The sequence below is a fragment of the Somniosus microcephalus genome, chromosome 6, assembly GCF_052327205.1.
Source record: "Somniosus microcephalus isolate GS21.2 chromosome 6, FLI_Smic_1.0, whole genome shotgun sequence".
In the NCBI taxonomy this organism is placed as follows: Eukaryota; Metazoa; Chordata; class Chondrichthyes; order Squaliformes; family Somniosidae; genus Somniosus; species Somniosus microcephalus.
In genome coordinates this window covers 134403057-134415754 of record NC_140992.1, presented here as the reverse complement: position 1 = coordinate 134415754, position 12698 = coordinate 134403057, and the positions used below count along the sequence as shown (strand labels likewise).

Genomic DNA, 12698 nt, shown 5'->3' with positions numbered 1-12698 from the left:
GCCCCTCGAGCCTGCTCCGCCATTCAATAACATCATGGCTGATCTGATCCTAACCGCCAAACTACTATCACAGAACCATCTCCTGAATCTAACAGAATTAGACACACGAAATAGGAGCAGGATCAGGCTACACGGCCCCTGGGCCCGCTCCGCTACCCACAGGGCCATGACCGATCCGAACCTAGACTCATGTCCAAATTCCTGCCCGCTCCCCATAACCCTTTATTCCCTTTGCTTCTAGGAAACTGTCTATTTCTGTTTTAAATTTACGTAATGATGTAGCTTCTACAGCTTTTTGGGGCAGCATATTCCATGGACCTACCACCCTCTGAGTGAAGTAGTTCCTCCTCATCTCAGTTTTGAAAGAGCAGCCCCTTATTCTAAGACTATGATGGGCGGAACAGTGGCAAATGGAATTTAACCCAGAAAAGTGCGAGGTGATGCACTTTGGGGGGAATAACAAGGCAAGGGAATACACAATGAATGGTAAGACCCTAGGCAAGACGGAGGGTCAGAGGGATCTGGGTGTGCAAGTACACAGATCCCTGAAGGCGGCGGAACAGGTGGATAAGGTGGTAAAAAAGGCATATGGGATACTTGCCTTCATTAGCCGAGGCATAGAATATAAGAGCAAGGAGGTTATGATGGAGCTGTATAAAACACTGGTTAGGCCACAGCTGGAATACTGTGTGCAGTTCTGGTCGCCACACTACAGGAAGGATGTGATAGCTTTGGAGAGGGTGCAGAGGAGATTCACCAGGATGCTACCAGGGCTGGAACGCTTCAGCTATGAAGAGAGACTGGGCAGATTGGGTTTGTTTTCCTTGGAGCAGAGGAGGCTGAGGGGGGACATGATTGAGGTGTACAAAATTATGAGGGGCATAGATAGGATGGATACTAAGGAGCTTTTTCCCTTAGTAGAAGGGTCAATAACTAGGGGGCATAGATTCAAGGTAAAGGGCGGGAGGTTTAGAGGGGATTTGAGAAAGAACTTTTTCACCCAGAGGGTGGTTGGAGTCTGGAACTCACTGCCTGAAAGGGTTGTGGAGGCTGGAACCCTCACAACATTTAAGAAGCATTTGGATGAGCACTTGAAATGCCATAGCATACAAGGCTACGGACCAAATGCTGGAATATGGGATTAGATTAGACAGGGCTTGATGGCCGGCGCGGACACGATGGGCCGAAGGGCCTCTATCCGTGCTGTATAACTCTATGACTCTATTAATAAATATTGTGAATAGTTGAGGCCCCAACACAGATCTCTGCGGAACACCACTAGTCACATCCTGCCAATTTGAGTACCTACCCATTATCCCTACGCTGTCTCCTGCCGCTCAGCCAATTTCCTAACCAGGTCAATAATTTGCCCTCAACTCCATGGGCTTCTACCTTAGATAACAGTCTCTTATGTGGGACTTTATCTGGAAGTCCATACAAATAACATCCATAGACAGTCCCCTGTCCACTACTTTAGTCACCTCTTCAAAAATTCAATCAGGTTTGTCAGGCATGACTTACCTTTCACATATCCATGCTGGCTCTCTGATCAACTGAAAATTTGAGGTGTTCAGTCACCCTATCCTTAATTATAGACTCTAGCAATTTCCTGACAACAGGTGTTAGGCTAACTGTTCTATAATTCCCTGATTTCCCTCTCTTGCCATTCTTAAAAAGCAGAGTGACATGCACAATTTTCCAATCTAAAGGGATGGTTCCTGAATCTAGAGAACTTTGGAAGATTATAGTTAGGGCACCTGCAATGTGCTCACCTACGTCCTTTAAAATCCTGGGATGGAAACCATCTGGCACTGGGGATTTGTCACACTTTAGTCCCATTATTTTGTTTATTACTGTTATTTTACCTACGTTAATTTTATTGAGTACCTGTCCCCAATTCAATATTAGTTTCTTTGGGATGTCCAGCTTGCTATCCTCTTCTTCTACTGTAAATACTGACGCAAAGTAATTATTCAACATGTCCGCCATTACCCTATTGTCATTGACAATATCACCACTTTCAGTTTTTAAGTGGCCAACATTGTTCCTGACCATCCTCTTTATCCTAATATAACTAAAAATTCTTCGCACTCCTGGCTGGCCTCCCCCGTTCTACCCTACGTAAATTTGACGTCATCCAAAACTCGGCTGCCTGTGTCCTAACTCGCACCAAGTCACGTTCACCCATTTTCCCTGTGCTCGCTGACCTACATTGGCTCCCGGTTAAGCAGCGCCTCGATTTCAAAATTCTCATCCATGTTTTCAAATCCCTCCATGGCTTCGCTCCTTCCAATTTCTGTAATCTCCTTCAACCCACCGAGATATCAGCACTCCTTTAATTCTGCCCTCTTGAGCATCCCTGATTATAATCACTCAACCATTGGTGGCCGTGCCTTCTGTTGCCTAGGCCCTAAGCTCTGGAATTCCCTCCCTAAGCCTCTCCGCCTCTCTACCTCTTTCCTCCTTTAAGACGCTCCTTAAAACCTACCTCTTTGAACAAGCTTTTGGTCAACTGCCTTAATTTCTCCTTATGTGTCTCGGTGTCATTTTTTGTCTTATAATACTCCTGTGAAACCCCTTGGGGTTAAAGACGCTATATAAATGCAAATTGTTGTTGTTGTTGCATGATGCCAGCCTCAATGAATCCTGGGATACCGGCATCTTCCTGGGTCCTCCCAGCTCAGTGCCGCCCGGTGCGCGCCGGGATACCGGAGTCTGCGTGGGTCCTCCCAGTTCAGCGCGCCGACGCCTTACGTCAGCGTGCCGCGGTGCTGGCTGGGATAGCGGAGGCTGTCTCGGTCCTCCAGCTCCTCAGTCTTTCCGCTGGGTAACTGGCCGATCTTTCTCTCTTTAGACATTGACTCTAATTCTTTCCCGCTCCTTCTCTCCTCCTGCCCCCCGTCGCTCCCGGTTTCTGCGGCTGTTTTTTTTGTTGGCGGGGTTCTGGTGAAATCTCTGTTGTAACATGGCTACATGATCGAGGGAATGTATGCCAGGAAAGAGGCCGGCCTCCTCCTCCTCCTGCTGCCCTTGTCTGAGACTGAGGGACCGTCCCGAGCACTCGCCAGTGTACAAGGTTTGACATTCACTATTTGCTCGGTTGTGCTGTGTGTTCCGGCCTGGCCCACCCCCTATCCCGCCAGGTGCGATGTGTTTAATGCCCTCCCCCACCCCTCACCGCTCCTCACCCCTGTTAGATTCTGGGGATTTTTTTGTGCTGAGATGCTCAGTGACAGGCAGCATTCCCGGATATTGTACCTGCATCACCCTGACAGGCATCCCCATCCATTGCAACAAAAGTGCCTGTCCCTGGAGAGCTCCCATTGCGGTGCCTTTCTGACACCCCAGAAAACTGGGATTTTCCAACCCCCACTCTCCTCCACACCCCTCCCCACTCTCCTCCACACCCCTCCCAGCACCAACACACAACAATGCAGCCCACACCCCTCAAATCGTGTAACTTCCTCTCACCACCTCTGCAAACCCTGCCGTTCACACCCCCCAACTCCCCGACTTTATTTTTAATGTCAATTCTTTTTGCGAACGTTTCCTGGTGCAATCTGTTCTTGTTCTGCTGGGGGAATTCTAATCAAACGCCACTGATTGGATGTTGGGGAAAAAGAAGTCTGTGCAATTAAACTGTTTAATGTCGAGCTTTTTATTTTTAATGCTTCTGTTTTTCCCCTGTTCCGGGTAATCGAGCCCGCGATCTTGGCAGCAGACTGTTGGGTTTGGGAGGTTCAGGGCGACGGGTTGTGGTGTGTGATGGCTGCTGGTCCAGGGCTCAAAATGGTTTTTTTCCAATCTGCAAAGGGGGTGGGATTTAAAGCGGAGAAGCAGGGACTTCCCTTTACTGCCACCTACTGCCCTCGTGGATCAGGGAGGCACTCAGCTTCTCTGATCAGTCATCAAGCACTGGGAGATCCAGCCTTCCTCTCCCAGGTAGGCTGCCTCATTGAGTTATTGAAGGGGACGTTGCATTCATTGTTTCACCCATTACAGTGTTGTTAAAACAAATTGCCAATTATTGTAGGAAAGATTCAACTGGTATGAACAGAATGGTGAGGAAGACAATGTGCACGGCATCAGATCAGTGCAGAAGAGGGAGGAGGCAGAATATATATATACCCAGAATATGGAAGGGAGGAGAAAGAGAAAATAGATAAAGAATATAAAGGGGAGAGGGGGAGGCAGGCAGAATACATGCATGCTAAAATAACAGAATAGATAACACTAACAATGTACAAGTGAGGGAGATGGACTATACAGCAAGAGACCCATGTATGCTGAATATGTAGGCAAGATAGAAAACTGATTATATGCACATCTATGTATATAATACTAAATGGGACTGCATATATATGGATGTAAACACAAGACGGACAAAAGAGTGAGAAACAGATGCATGATTGCAAGTTAAGTAGAAATATTGGTTTTAAAATTCCCATTCCCTGTCCCCTCGGGGTCACATACCAGCTGTGAGTAAGAGGGCGACTCGCTGAAAGGCAACCACCAATGCTGCAGTGTGCTGGAGGTGACTGAGAACAGCCTGAAGGTGACTGTACCTGTGACCTCCCTCCCTCCCATGTGCAAATGTTTGGCACTTCTTGACAGTGAGTTTGGGAACTGGCATGCTTGTACATCTATTCTCCCTCTTACATATTTACAAAGTATGTACAGGCCAGTGGCCCAACAGGTCCATGCCGGTGTTTATGCTCCACACGAGCCTCCTCCCACCCGTCTTCATCTAATCCTATCCACATATCGTTCTATTCCTTTCTCCCTCGTGCATATCTAACTTGCACTTAAATGCATCTATGCTATTCACCTCAACTACCTACGTCTATCCTATCAAACCCTTTCATAATTTTAAAGACCTCTATCAGGTCACCCCTCAGTCTTTTTTCTCGAGAAAAGAATCCCAGCCTGTTCAGCCTTTTCTGATACTTATAACCTCTCAGTTCTGGTGTCAGCCTAGTAAATCTTTTTTGCGCCTTCTCTAGTGCCTCTATATCCTTTTTATAACATGGAGGCACAGTACAGTACAAATAGGATCAATTATTGGGAGCTCCCACTTATCAGACAAAATATTCCCACTAAGTGAATACTGTACACTATGTAGAATGAATTGAAGCCTGGGAAAACACTGCATTAACACACCCACCATATGCATTAAAAAAAATGCTGTTGCATATATCTGCACAAAATGTAAAATCCTGAATCCTAATAAATATTAAAAATTGTATTGTTCAGAATGGATCTTCAATTTCAGTACTGCTATAGTACAGTTCTTTTTACGCTGTGCCCATGTATGCCTGTGTATTTATCCTTACTGCCCCAATGAGCGGTGCTGCAGATTGATACTCAATACATTTGTGTGTATATGAGATAATGCATACAGATTGGTTAATCAGGCTAACTAGATTGTCAGCTTCAAGGCACTTCACAAATGGACAAAGTGGAGCAGCAGACAAGACAGACAGCTGAGCAGATAGTCCACATGTATGGTTTAGCTCATGGACTTCCTGTGACCTACACCAGGCTTAATGGGCAGTGACTGGGTCCACAAGTGACAAATACTATGGAGAAAACAAAAGAGAACCCAAGGCGAGGTACCATGAGGATGAAATTGAAAGCTTATAGTAAATTTTGTACAGATGGTTGGGAATGGACTGAAGATAGAATCCAATCAAGTGCAGAGGTCAGATGATGTCCTGATTCATGAGTAATCCCCTGCTTCATGTTACAGGGACAAAAAAAATCCAGGAAGGGATTATTACTTGAATGGTAGGACAATAATGTGCATGGGAAATGAAAGAGATATGGGGGGTCCTGATTGACAATTAAATTGAAGCTATCGCAACAATACTCGGTGGCAGTGAGTAAAGCAAATCAGATGTTGGAATGTATTAAAAGATCACGATTGAGCCAAAACGTTGAGGTAATCCTGCCACTTTATGAATCATTGGTGTGACCGCGCTTGGAATGCTGTGTGTAGTTCACCACAGTACAGAAAGGAAATTGCAGCTATTGAAAGGATACAGAAGAAAGTAACCAGAATCTACCACAAAAGGCAGTAGATGCCAATTCATGAAATATATTCAAGAAGGAGTTAGATATATTTCTTAAGGCTAATGGGATCAAGGGATATGGAGAGAAGGCAGGAACAGAGTACTGAATTTGGATGATCAGTCATGATCTCATTGAATGGCGGAGCAGGCTCGAGGGGCCGAATGGCCTACTCCTGCTCCTATCTTCTATGTATCTATGTATGTATGATTGAGGGATTGGATTGTGAGGAGCGATGATGTAAATTGGCCATGTTCTCACTGGGAAAGAGAAGGTTGATGGGCGATATGATTGCTGTTTTAGGATTCTAAAGGGACTGGATAATGTAGACCATGACCAGCTGTTTCACCGTGTCCAGAACAGTGGGACCAGAGGACAAGGCCTGCGCTTGAAGGGGGGTAAATTCAGAATGAATCTGCGGAAACAGTATTTCAGTGAGTGAGTCCATGGAAAGGGCTCCCTCAGGAGACAGTGGGAGCAGTTAGCATTGATTCATTCAAATACATATTAGATTTTCTGTCAGAAAATGTTTTGGGATACGCTATGAGTAATTTGAGACATGACCTGTGGTACGCGTAGCCTGCTTGAGAGGAAAAAGGTGACTGGACCTGTGGTTCCCAAAACTCCACCACTGGGGTTTTCTTCGCCTCATGCCTGGGTCTGTTGCAGACTAATTGGTAGAGATTGATTGGTAGGATTAGTCAATAACCGCATTATCGTATCATGTGACTACCAGGACCTTAGAATGCGAACTAGATGGACCGTGGTCTTTTTTCGTCTAGCAATTCCCATGTTCCTATGTGCAATTTGTTGTTTTGAGCCTTGGTGCTGTTTCTTCTACTGCCACTGACGTAAAGTAGTGCAGGAGCTCAAAGAATGCTGGGTCCTTTTGTTTGGTGAATTATAAAGGAATTAATCTTTTCTCTTAAAATGGATGTCATTGCAGACCGCAGGTGGAGCAGTCACACAACAGAGAGCGAGCATTTATATAGGAGTTTATATTGTGTACCTAGATTGAGAAAAGACCATCGGGACCATATACACTCGCCCCATATTTTGTTCAATCTCAGACCATGTACTTGCCCTTCCTCCTCCTCCTCCTCCTCCTCCCCACCCCTGCCCTGACCTCTCCAAGCACTGAAATACTTTGGAAAGGCATGTGACTGCTATGTAGCCAAACATGACGTGCAGCAAATTCAAAATTCAGACTTTTATACAGGTAGAACGTTCTGAATCCAGCAACCTTGGGACCGAGGCCGAGCTGGTTTTTGGGTTTTTCCGGACTTTGGAACGTGTTTCTGATGTCCGAAGTCCAGAAACGCCTGAGCCCAGGTCGTGATATTTCCGGACTTCGGATATCAGAAACACGTGCTGAGTCTGGAAATGCCTGGGCCCAGGTTCTGGTTTTTGGTAAGCCTCCCTCAGGGTGTCCGGATTCCGGAACATTTTACAGATTCCGGACCCCTGCCACCAATTGTCCCGGATTCCGGAACATTCTGGATTCCGGAACTCTGGATTTGGGACGCTCAACCTGTACTGCCTTTCACTAACCCTATAAAAACCCTGCCTTTGCGTGGCCTTGTTGCCTTTGCGTGGTCTCGTTGAAGATTGTGGGGTGATCTGATCGAGGTATTTAAAATGGTAAAAAGATTTGATAGGTTAGATAGAGAGAAACTATTTCCTCTGGTGGGGGAATCCAGAACAAGGTGGCAAAACCTTAAAATTAAAGCAAGGATGTTCAGGAGGGAAATCAGGAAGTATTTTTTTCCACACAAAAGGGTAATAGAATTCTGGAATTCTGTTCCCCAAAAAGCTGTGGATGCTGGGTGTCAATTGGAGTGATAAATTTTTGTTAGGTAATGGTATCATGGGATATGGTGCAAAGGTGGGTAAATAGAGCTGAGGTGCAGATCAGCCATGGCCCAGTTGAATGGCGGAGCAGACTCGAGGGGCTGAATGGTCTACTCCTTTACATAGGATTGCATTACATCAGATATACGGCACAGAAACAGGCCATTCGGCCAAAGCAGTCCATGCCGGCGTTTATGCTTCACTCGAGCCTCCTCCCGTCTTTCCTCATCTAACTCTTATCAGCGTAGCCCTCTATTCCCTTTTCCCTCATATGCTTGTCCAGCCTCCCCTTAAATGCATCTATACTATTCGCTTCAACCACTCCCTGTGGTAGCGAGTTCCACGTTCTCACCACTCTTTGGGTAAAGAAGTTTTTTCTGAATTCCTATTGGATTTCTTGGTGACTATCTTATATTGATGGCCTCTAGTTATGCTCTTCCCCACGTGGAAACATTCTCTCTGTATCCACTCTATCAAAATGTTTCATAATTTTAAAGACCTCTATTAGGTCATCCCTCAGCCTTTTTTCAAGAGAAAAGAGACCCAGCCTGTTCAACCTTTCCTGATATGTATACCCTCGCATTTCTGGTATCATCCTTATAAATCTTTGCACCCTCTCCAGTGCCTCTATATCCTTTTTATAATATGGCGACCAGAACTGTACGCAGTACTGTAAGTGTGGTCTACCTAAGGCTCAATACAGGTTTAGCATAACTACCCTACTTTTCAATTCTATCCCTCGAGAAATAAACCCTCGTGCTTGGTTTGCTTTTTCTATGGCCTTGCTAACCTGTGTCGCAACTTTTAGTGATCTGTGTATTTGTACTCTGAGATCCCTTTGTTCCTCTACCCCACCTAGACTCGCACCCTCCAAGTAATAAGTGATCTCTCTATTCCTACCAAAATGTAATTTTTCACATTTATCTGTGTTGAACTTCATTTGCCAATTATATGCCCATTCTGCAAGTTTATTAATGTCCTTCTGTAACTTGTTGCAGTCCTCCTCAGTATTGACTAGCCCCCCCCCCCCCCAAAAAAAAATTTGGTGTCATCTGCAAATCTAGAAATTGTGTTTTTGATTCCTGAGTCTAAATCATTAATGTAAATTGTGAACAACAGTGGTCCCAGCACTGATCCTAGTGGAACACCACTACCCACCTTCTGCCACTGTGAATAGCTACCCTTTACTCCGACTCTGCTTTCTGTCCTGAAGCCAGCCAGCTATCCATTCTGCTACTTATCCCCTGACTCCGCATTCTCTGACCTTGTTCATTAGTCTATTATGGGATACCTTATCGAAGGCCTTTTGAAAATCTACATCTACTGCATTACCATTGTCTACTCTCTCTGTTACCTCTTCAAAAAATTCAATTAGGTTAGTCAAGCAAGACTTTCCCTTTTGAAATCCATGTTGACTATTCATTATTATAATTTTGGTTTCTAGATGTTCTAATTTCTCCTTTAGTAGGAATGCCTTTATTTTTCCTACCACCGATGTTAAGCTGACTGGTCTATAATTCCCCGGACATGTTCTATCCCCCCTTCTTAAATATCAGTTTTACATTAGCTATCCACCGGTCCTCTGGCACTATACCTTTTTCTAACAAATTATTAAATATATAGTAATGCCTCTGCTATCTCTTCCCTAGATTCTTTATAAATGCGTGGATGCAATCCATCTGGACCAGGGATTTTATCGTCTTTGAGTTTGATTAATCTTTCTAATATATCCCCTATTTTATTTTAAATGCACTTATCCCATTACTAATCTCATCATCCAATGTCATGTCCACCTGTTCTATCTCCCTGGTAAATACTGAAGCAAAATAATTATTTAATATTTCTGCCATCTCTCTATCGTTACCTGTGGTATTGTCCTGTCCATTCCTTAATGGCCCTTTTCCCATCCCAACCTTCCTTTTTATTGATGTGCCTATAAAATATTTTACTATTTTGTTTTATGTTCCTTGGTAATTTAATTTCATAGTTCCTCTTTGCCTCCCTAATTGTTTTTTTGACTTCTCTTCTAATCTTTTCGAATTCTTTTTTATCATGCACTCCATTGCTGTCTATGTACTTAATGTATGCTTCTTCCCTCACCCTCAATTATTCCTTTATGGCTTTATTCATCCATGGAGTCTCATTATTTAGTTTGTTCTTTCATTTTAGCGGAATATATTTTTCCTGCACTCTGTTTAACACCGTTTTAAATGTTTCCCATTGTTGTTCTACATTGTTGTTTGCCAATATTGTCCTTTTTTCCCCCAAGTTCTGTTATCAGTCCCTCAATCAGCTTTTCTCCAATCTATTAACCTGGTTTTCGTCATACTTTTGTCCTTCTCAATTATCGTCTTAAAGCGTATTATATTGTCACTATTGCCTATATGTTCCCCTACCTTTACTTCTCTTACCTGATCTGGTTCATTCCCCATAACTAGATCCAATAGCGAATCCTTCCTTGTTGGGCATTTTACATATTGGATTAGAAAGGAGTTCTGTACACATTGTAGGAACTCCATTCCCTTATCCCCTTTACCTACCTCTTCTGTCCAATTAATATTGGGGTAGTTGAAATCCCCCATGATTATTATTCCATGTTTTTTTACTAATTTCCCTAATTTGTCTGCATATTTCTTCCTTCACCTCCCTTCCACTATTAGGTGGTCTGTAGACTACGCCTATTAGTGTGATTGATCTTTTATTATTTTTTATCTCTATCCATATGGATTCTATTTTTGTCTTGCTGATATCTGCGTCACTTTTTTCTACTGCCATTATGTAATCCCTAATAAGTACAGCTACTCCACCTCCCCTTTTTCCCTCCCTATCTTTTTCTAAATATGTTATACCCTGCAATGTTTAATTCCCAGTCCTGATTTTTCTGTAGCCATGTCTCAGTAATCCCACTGTCTGGTTCCTTGCGACGTGTGATTGCCTCCAGCTCTCCTGTTTTATTACGGACACTGTGTGCATTGCTGTACAGACAGTTTAACTCATTTTTAATAGGATTTCTTCACACTTTATGTTTAACCATCTTTTTAGACTTCTGTTCTATAACTCTATTTATTCCCTTGCCATGAATTTCCTCCCTTACTTTATTCTTTCCTATGCTCTCTTTTCCTATTCCTAATATTTACTCATAATTGTGGTGCTCCTGTGGCAACCTCAGCTGACGTTTTATAACTTAATTGGTATCCACTTAATTGGTAATCGAACTTGGGATCCCACTGCTCTGTATGGGTTTGGTTAACTGAGTTGTGCCTTTGTTACACTGCTATTGGGAAACTGCCCAGCACAATCTTGCCACCTTTGTGTTTTCCTGCAAGTTGCACAGTGTTGCCACCTCTGCATATTGTTGGTCTCTACACAGTCTCGTCTGCTCTGGATGGCCCTTTTGCTTCCTGCACAGGCCTCTCATCTGTCAGTCTCTGTATAGCTTCGGCGTCCCTGTGAGTTCCTATTAGTCTCCACACAGTCCCATTATTGTTCTTGGTTACCTCAGTCTCCAACTGTCCAAAGAATGAGGAGTATGATGTAGCAATTTAGCTGGAGGCAGCATACATGGATACTGTTTGGACGTCTATGCAGATGGCATCCACAGTTACTGAAGCAGTGAGGGTAAATGCTTAGTGTGTGCTTCACTGGCAGATTTAATTGAAGTTTGGATCCAGAGATAATGTAAATCTATTTTGAAATTAATACTGTGAGCGTCTTGAGAAAGAAGGGCGGCTGTACATTTCGTACTTCTGCAATAATAACTGGTGATCAGTACAGGAGATGTAGATCTTTCTGACAGATATTGCAACTTACTCCAGCTTATCATCGTCACTAGGCTTATTTAGAGTATTGGTATCAATGCATTATTGGAAACTCTCTCTGAAGCCAGTTTGCGTTCACGTTGTGCTACTCCCAACACCTCCAATTACTTTTGCCGCTGCTATCACCAGTGACAGGCTTGTACCCACCAGCACTTTACCTCAGTGTTATACAGCTCAGAATGTGATCTTCAGACACAGTTTGGAAGGACAAAGGTTTTAAACTAACTGTACTGTTGGGTGTTTTTCCATAGTTTGAGTGGACATAGTGAGGAACTTCACATGCCCACCATTATGCTTTACAGAGACCCTAGTGGCAACACTTAAAATCTGCGGGATTGTTAGTAGCAGTTCGGAGCAGATCTGGTAGATGTTATACTTGGATTTAACACTGGAACTGTTTCTGAAACATAGAAACATAGAAACATAGAAACATAGAAGATAGGAGCAGGAGTAGGCTCCGCCATTCAATGAGATCATGGCTGATCATCCAAATTCAGTACCCTGTCCCTGCCTTCTCCCCATATCCCTTGATCCCTTTAGCCTTAAGAAATATATCCAACTCTTTTTTGAATATATTTAATGAACTGGCCTCCACCGCCCTCTGTGGCAGAGAATTCCACAGGTTCACCACTCTGGGTGAAGAAATTCCTCCTCATTTCAGTCCTAAATGGCTTACCCCTTATCCTTAGACTATGACCCCTGGTTCTGGACTCCCCGGCCATCATAAACATCCTTCCTGCATCTAGTCTGTCCAGGCCTGACAGAATTTTATAGGTTTCGATGAGATCCCCTCTCAATCTTCTAAACTCCAGTGAGTATAAGCCCAATCGACACAATCTCTCCTCATACGTCATTCCTGCCATCCCAGGTATCAGCCTGGTGAATCTTCGCTGCACTCCCTCCATGGCAAGAATGTCCTTCCTCAGGTAAGGCGACCAAAACTGCACACAGTACTCAAGG

The 12698-nt window shown here is 43.9% G+C and overlaps 1 protein-coding gene across 3 annotated transcripts in view; it reads left to right on the top strand.

Moving 5' to 3' along the window:
- The first annotated feature begins 2706 nt into the window (after positions 1-2706).
- The window catches only part of LOC147116085 (AMMECR1-like protein), an 85128-nt gene continuing 75136 nt past the window's right edge, over positions 2707-12698 (top strand). The window contains exon 1 of one of the 3 annotated variants that reach the window (XM_085990795.1): positions 2707-3076. In XM_085990795.1, the coding sequence (XP_085846921.1) occupies positions 2974-3076 (103 nt within the window). In that variant the 5' untranslated portion in view covers positions 2707-2973. The remainder of the gene's footprint in view (positions 3077-12698) is intronic. The other 2 variants (XM_085990797.1, XM_085990798.1) reach the window with 2 other exon arrangements.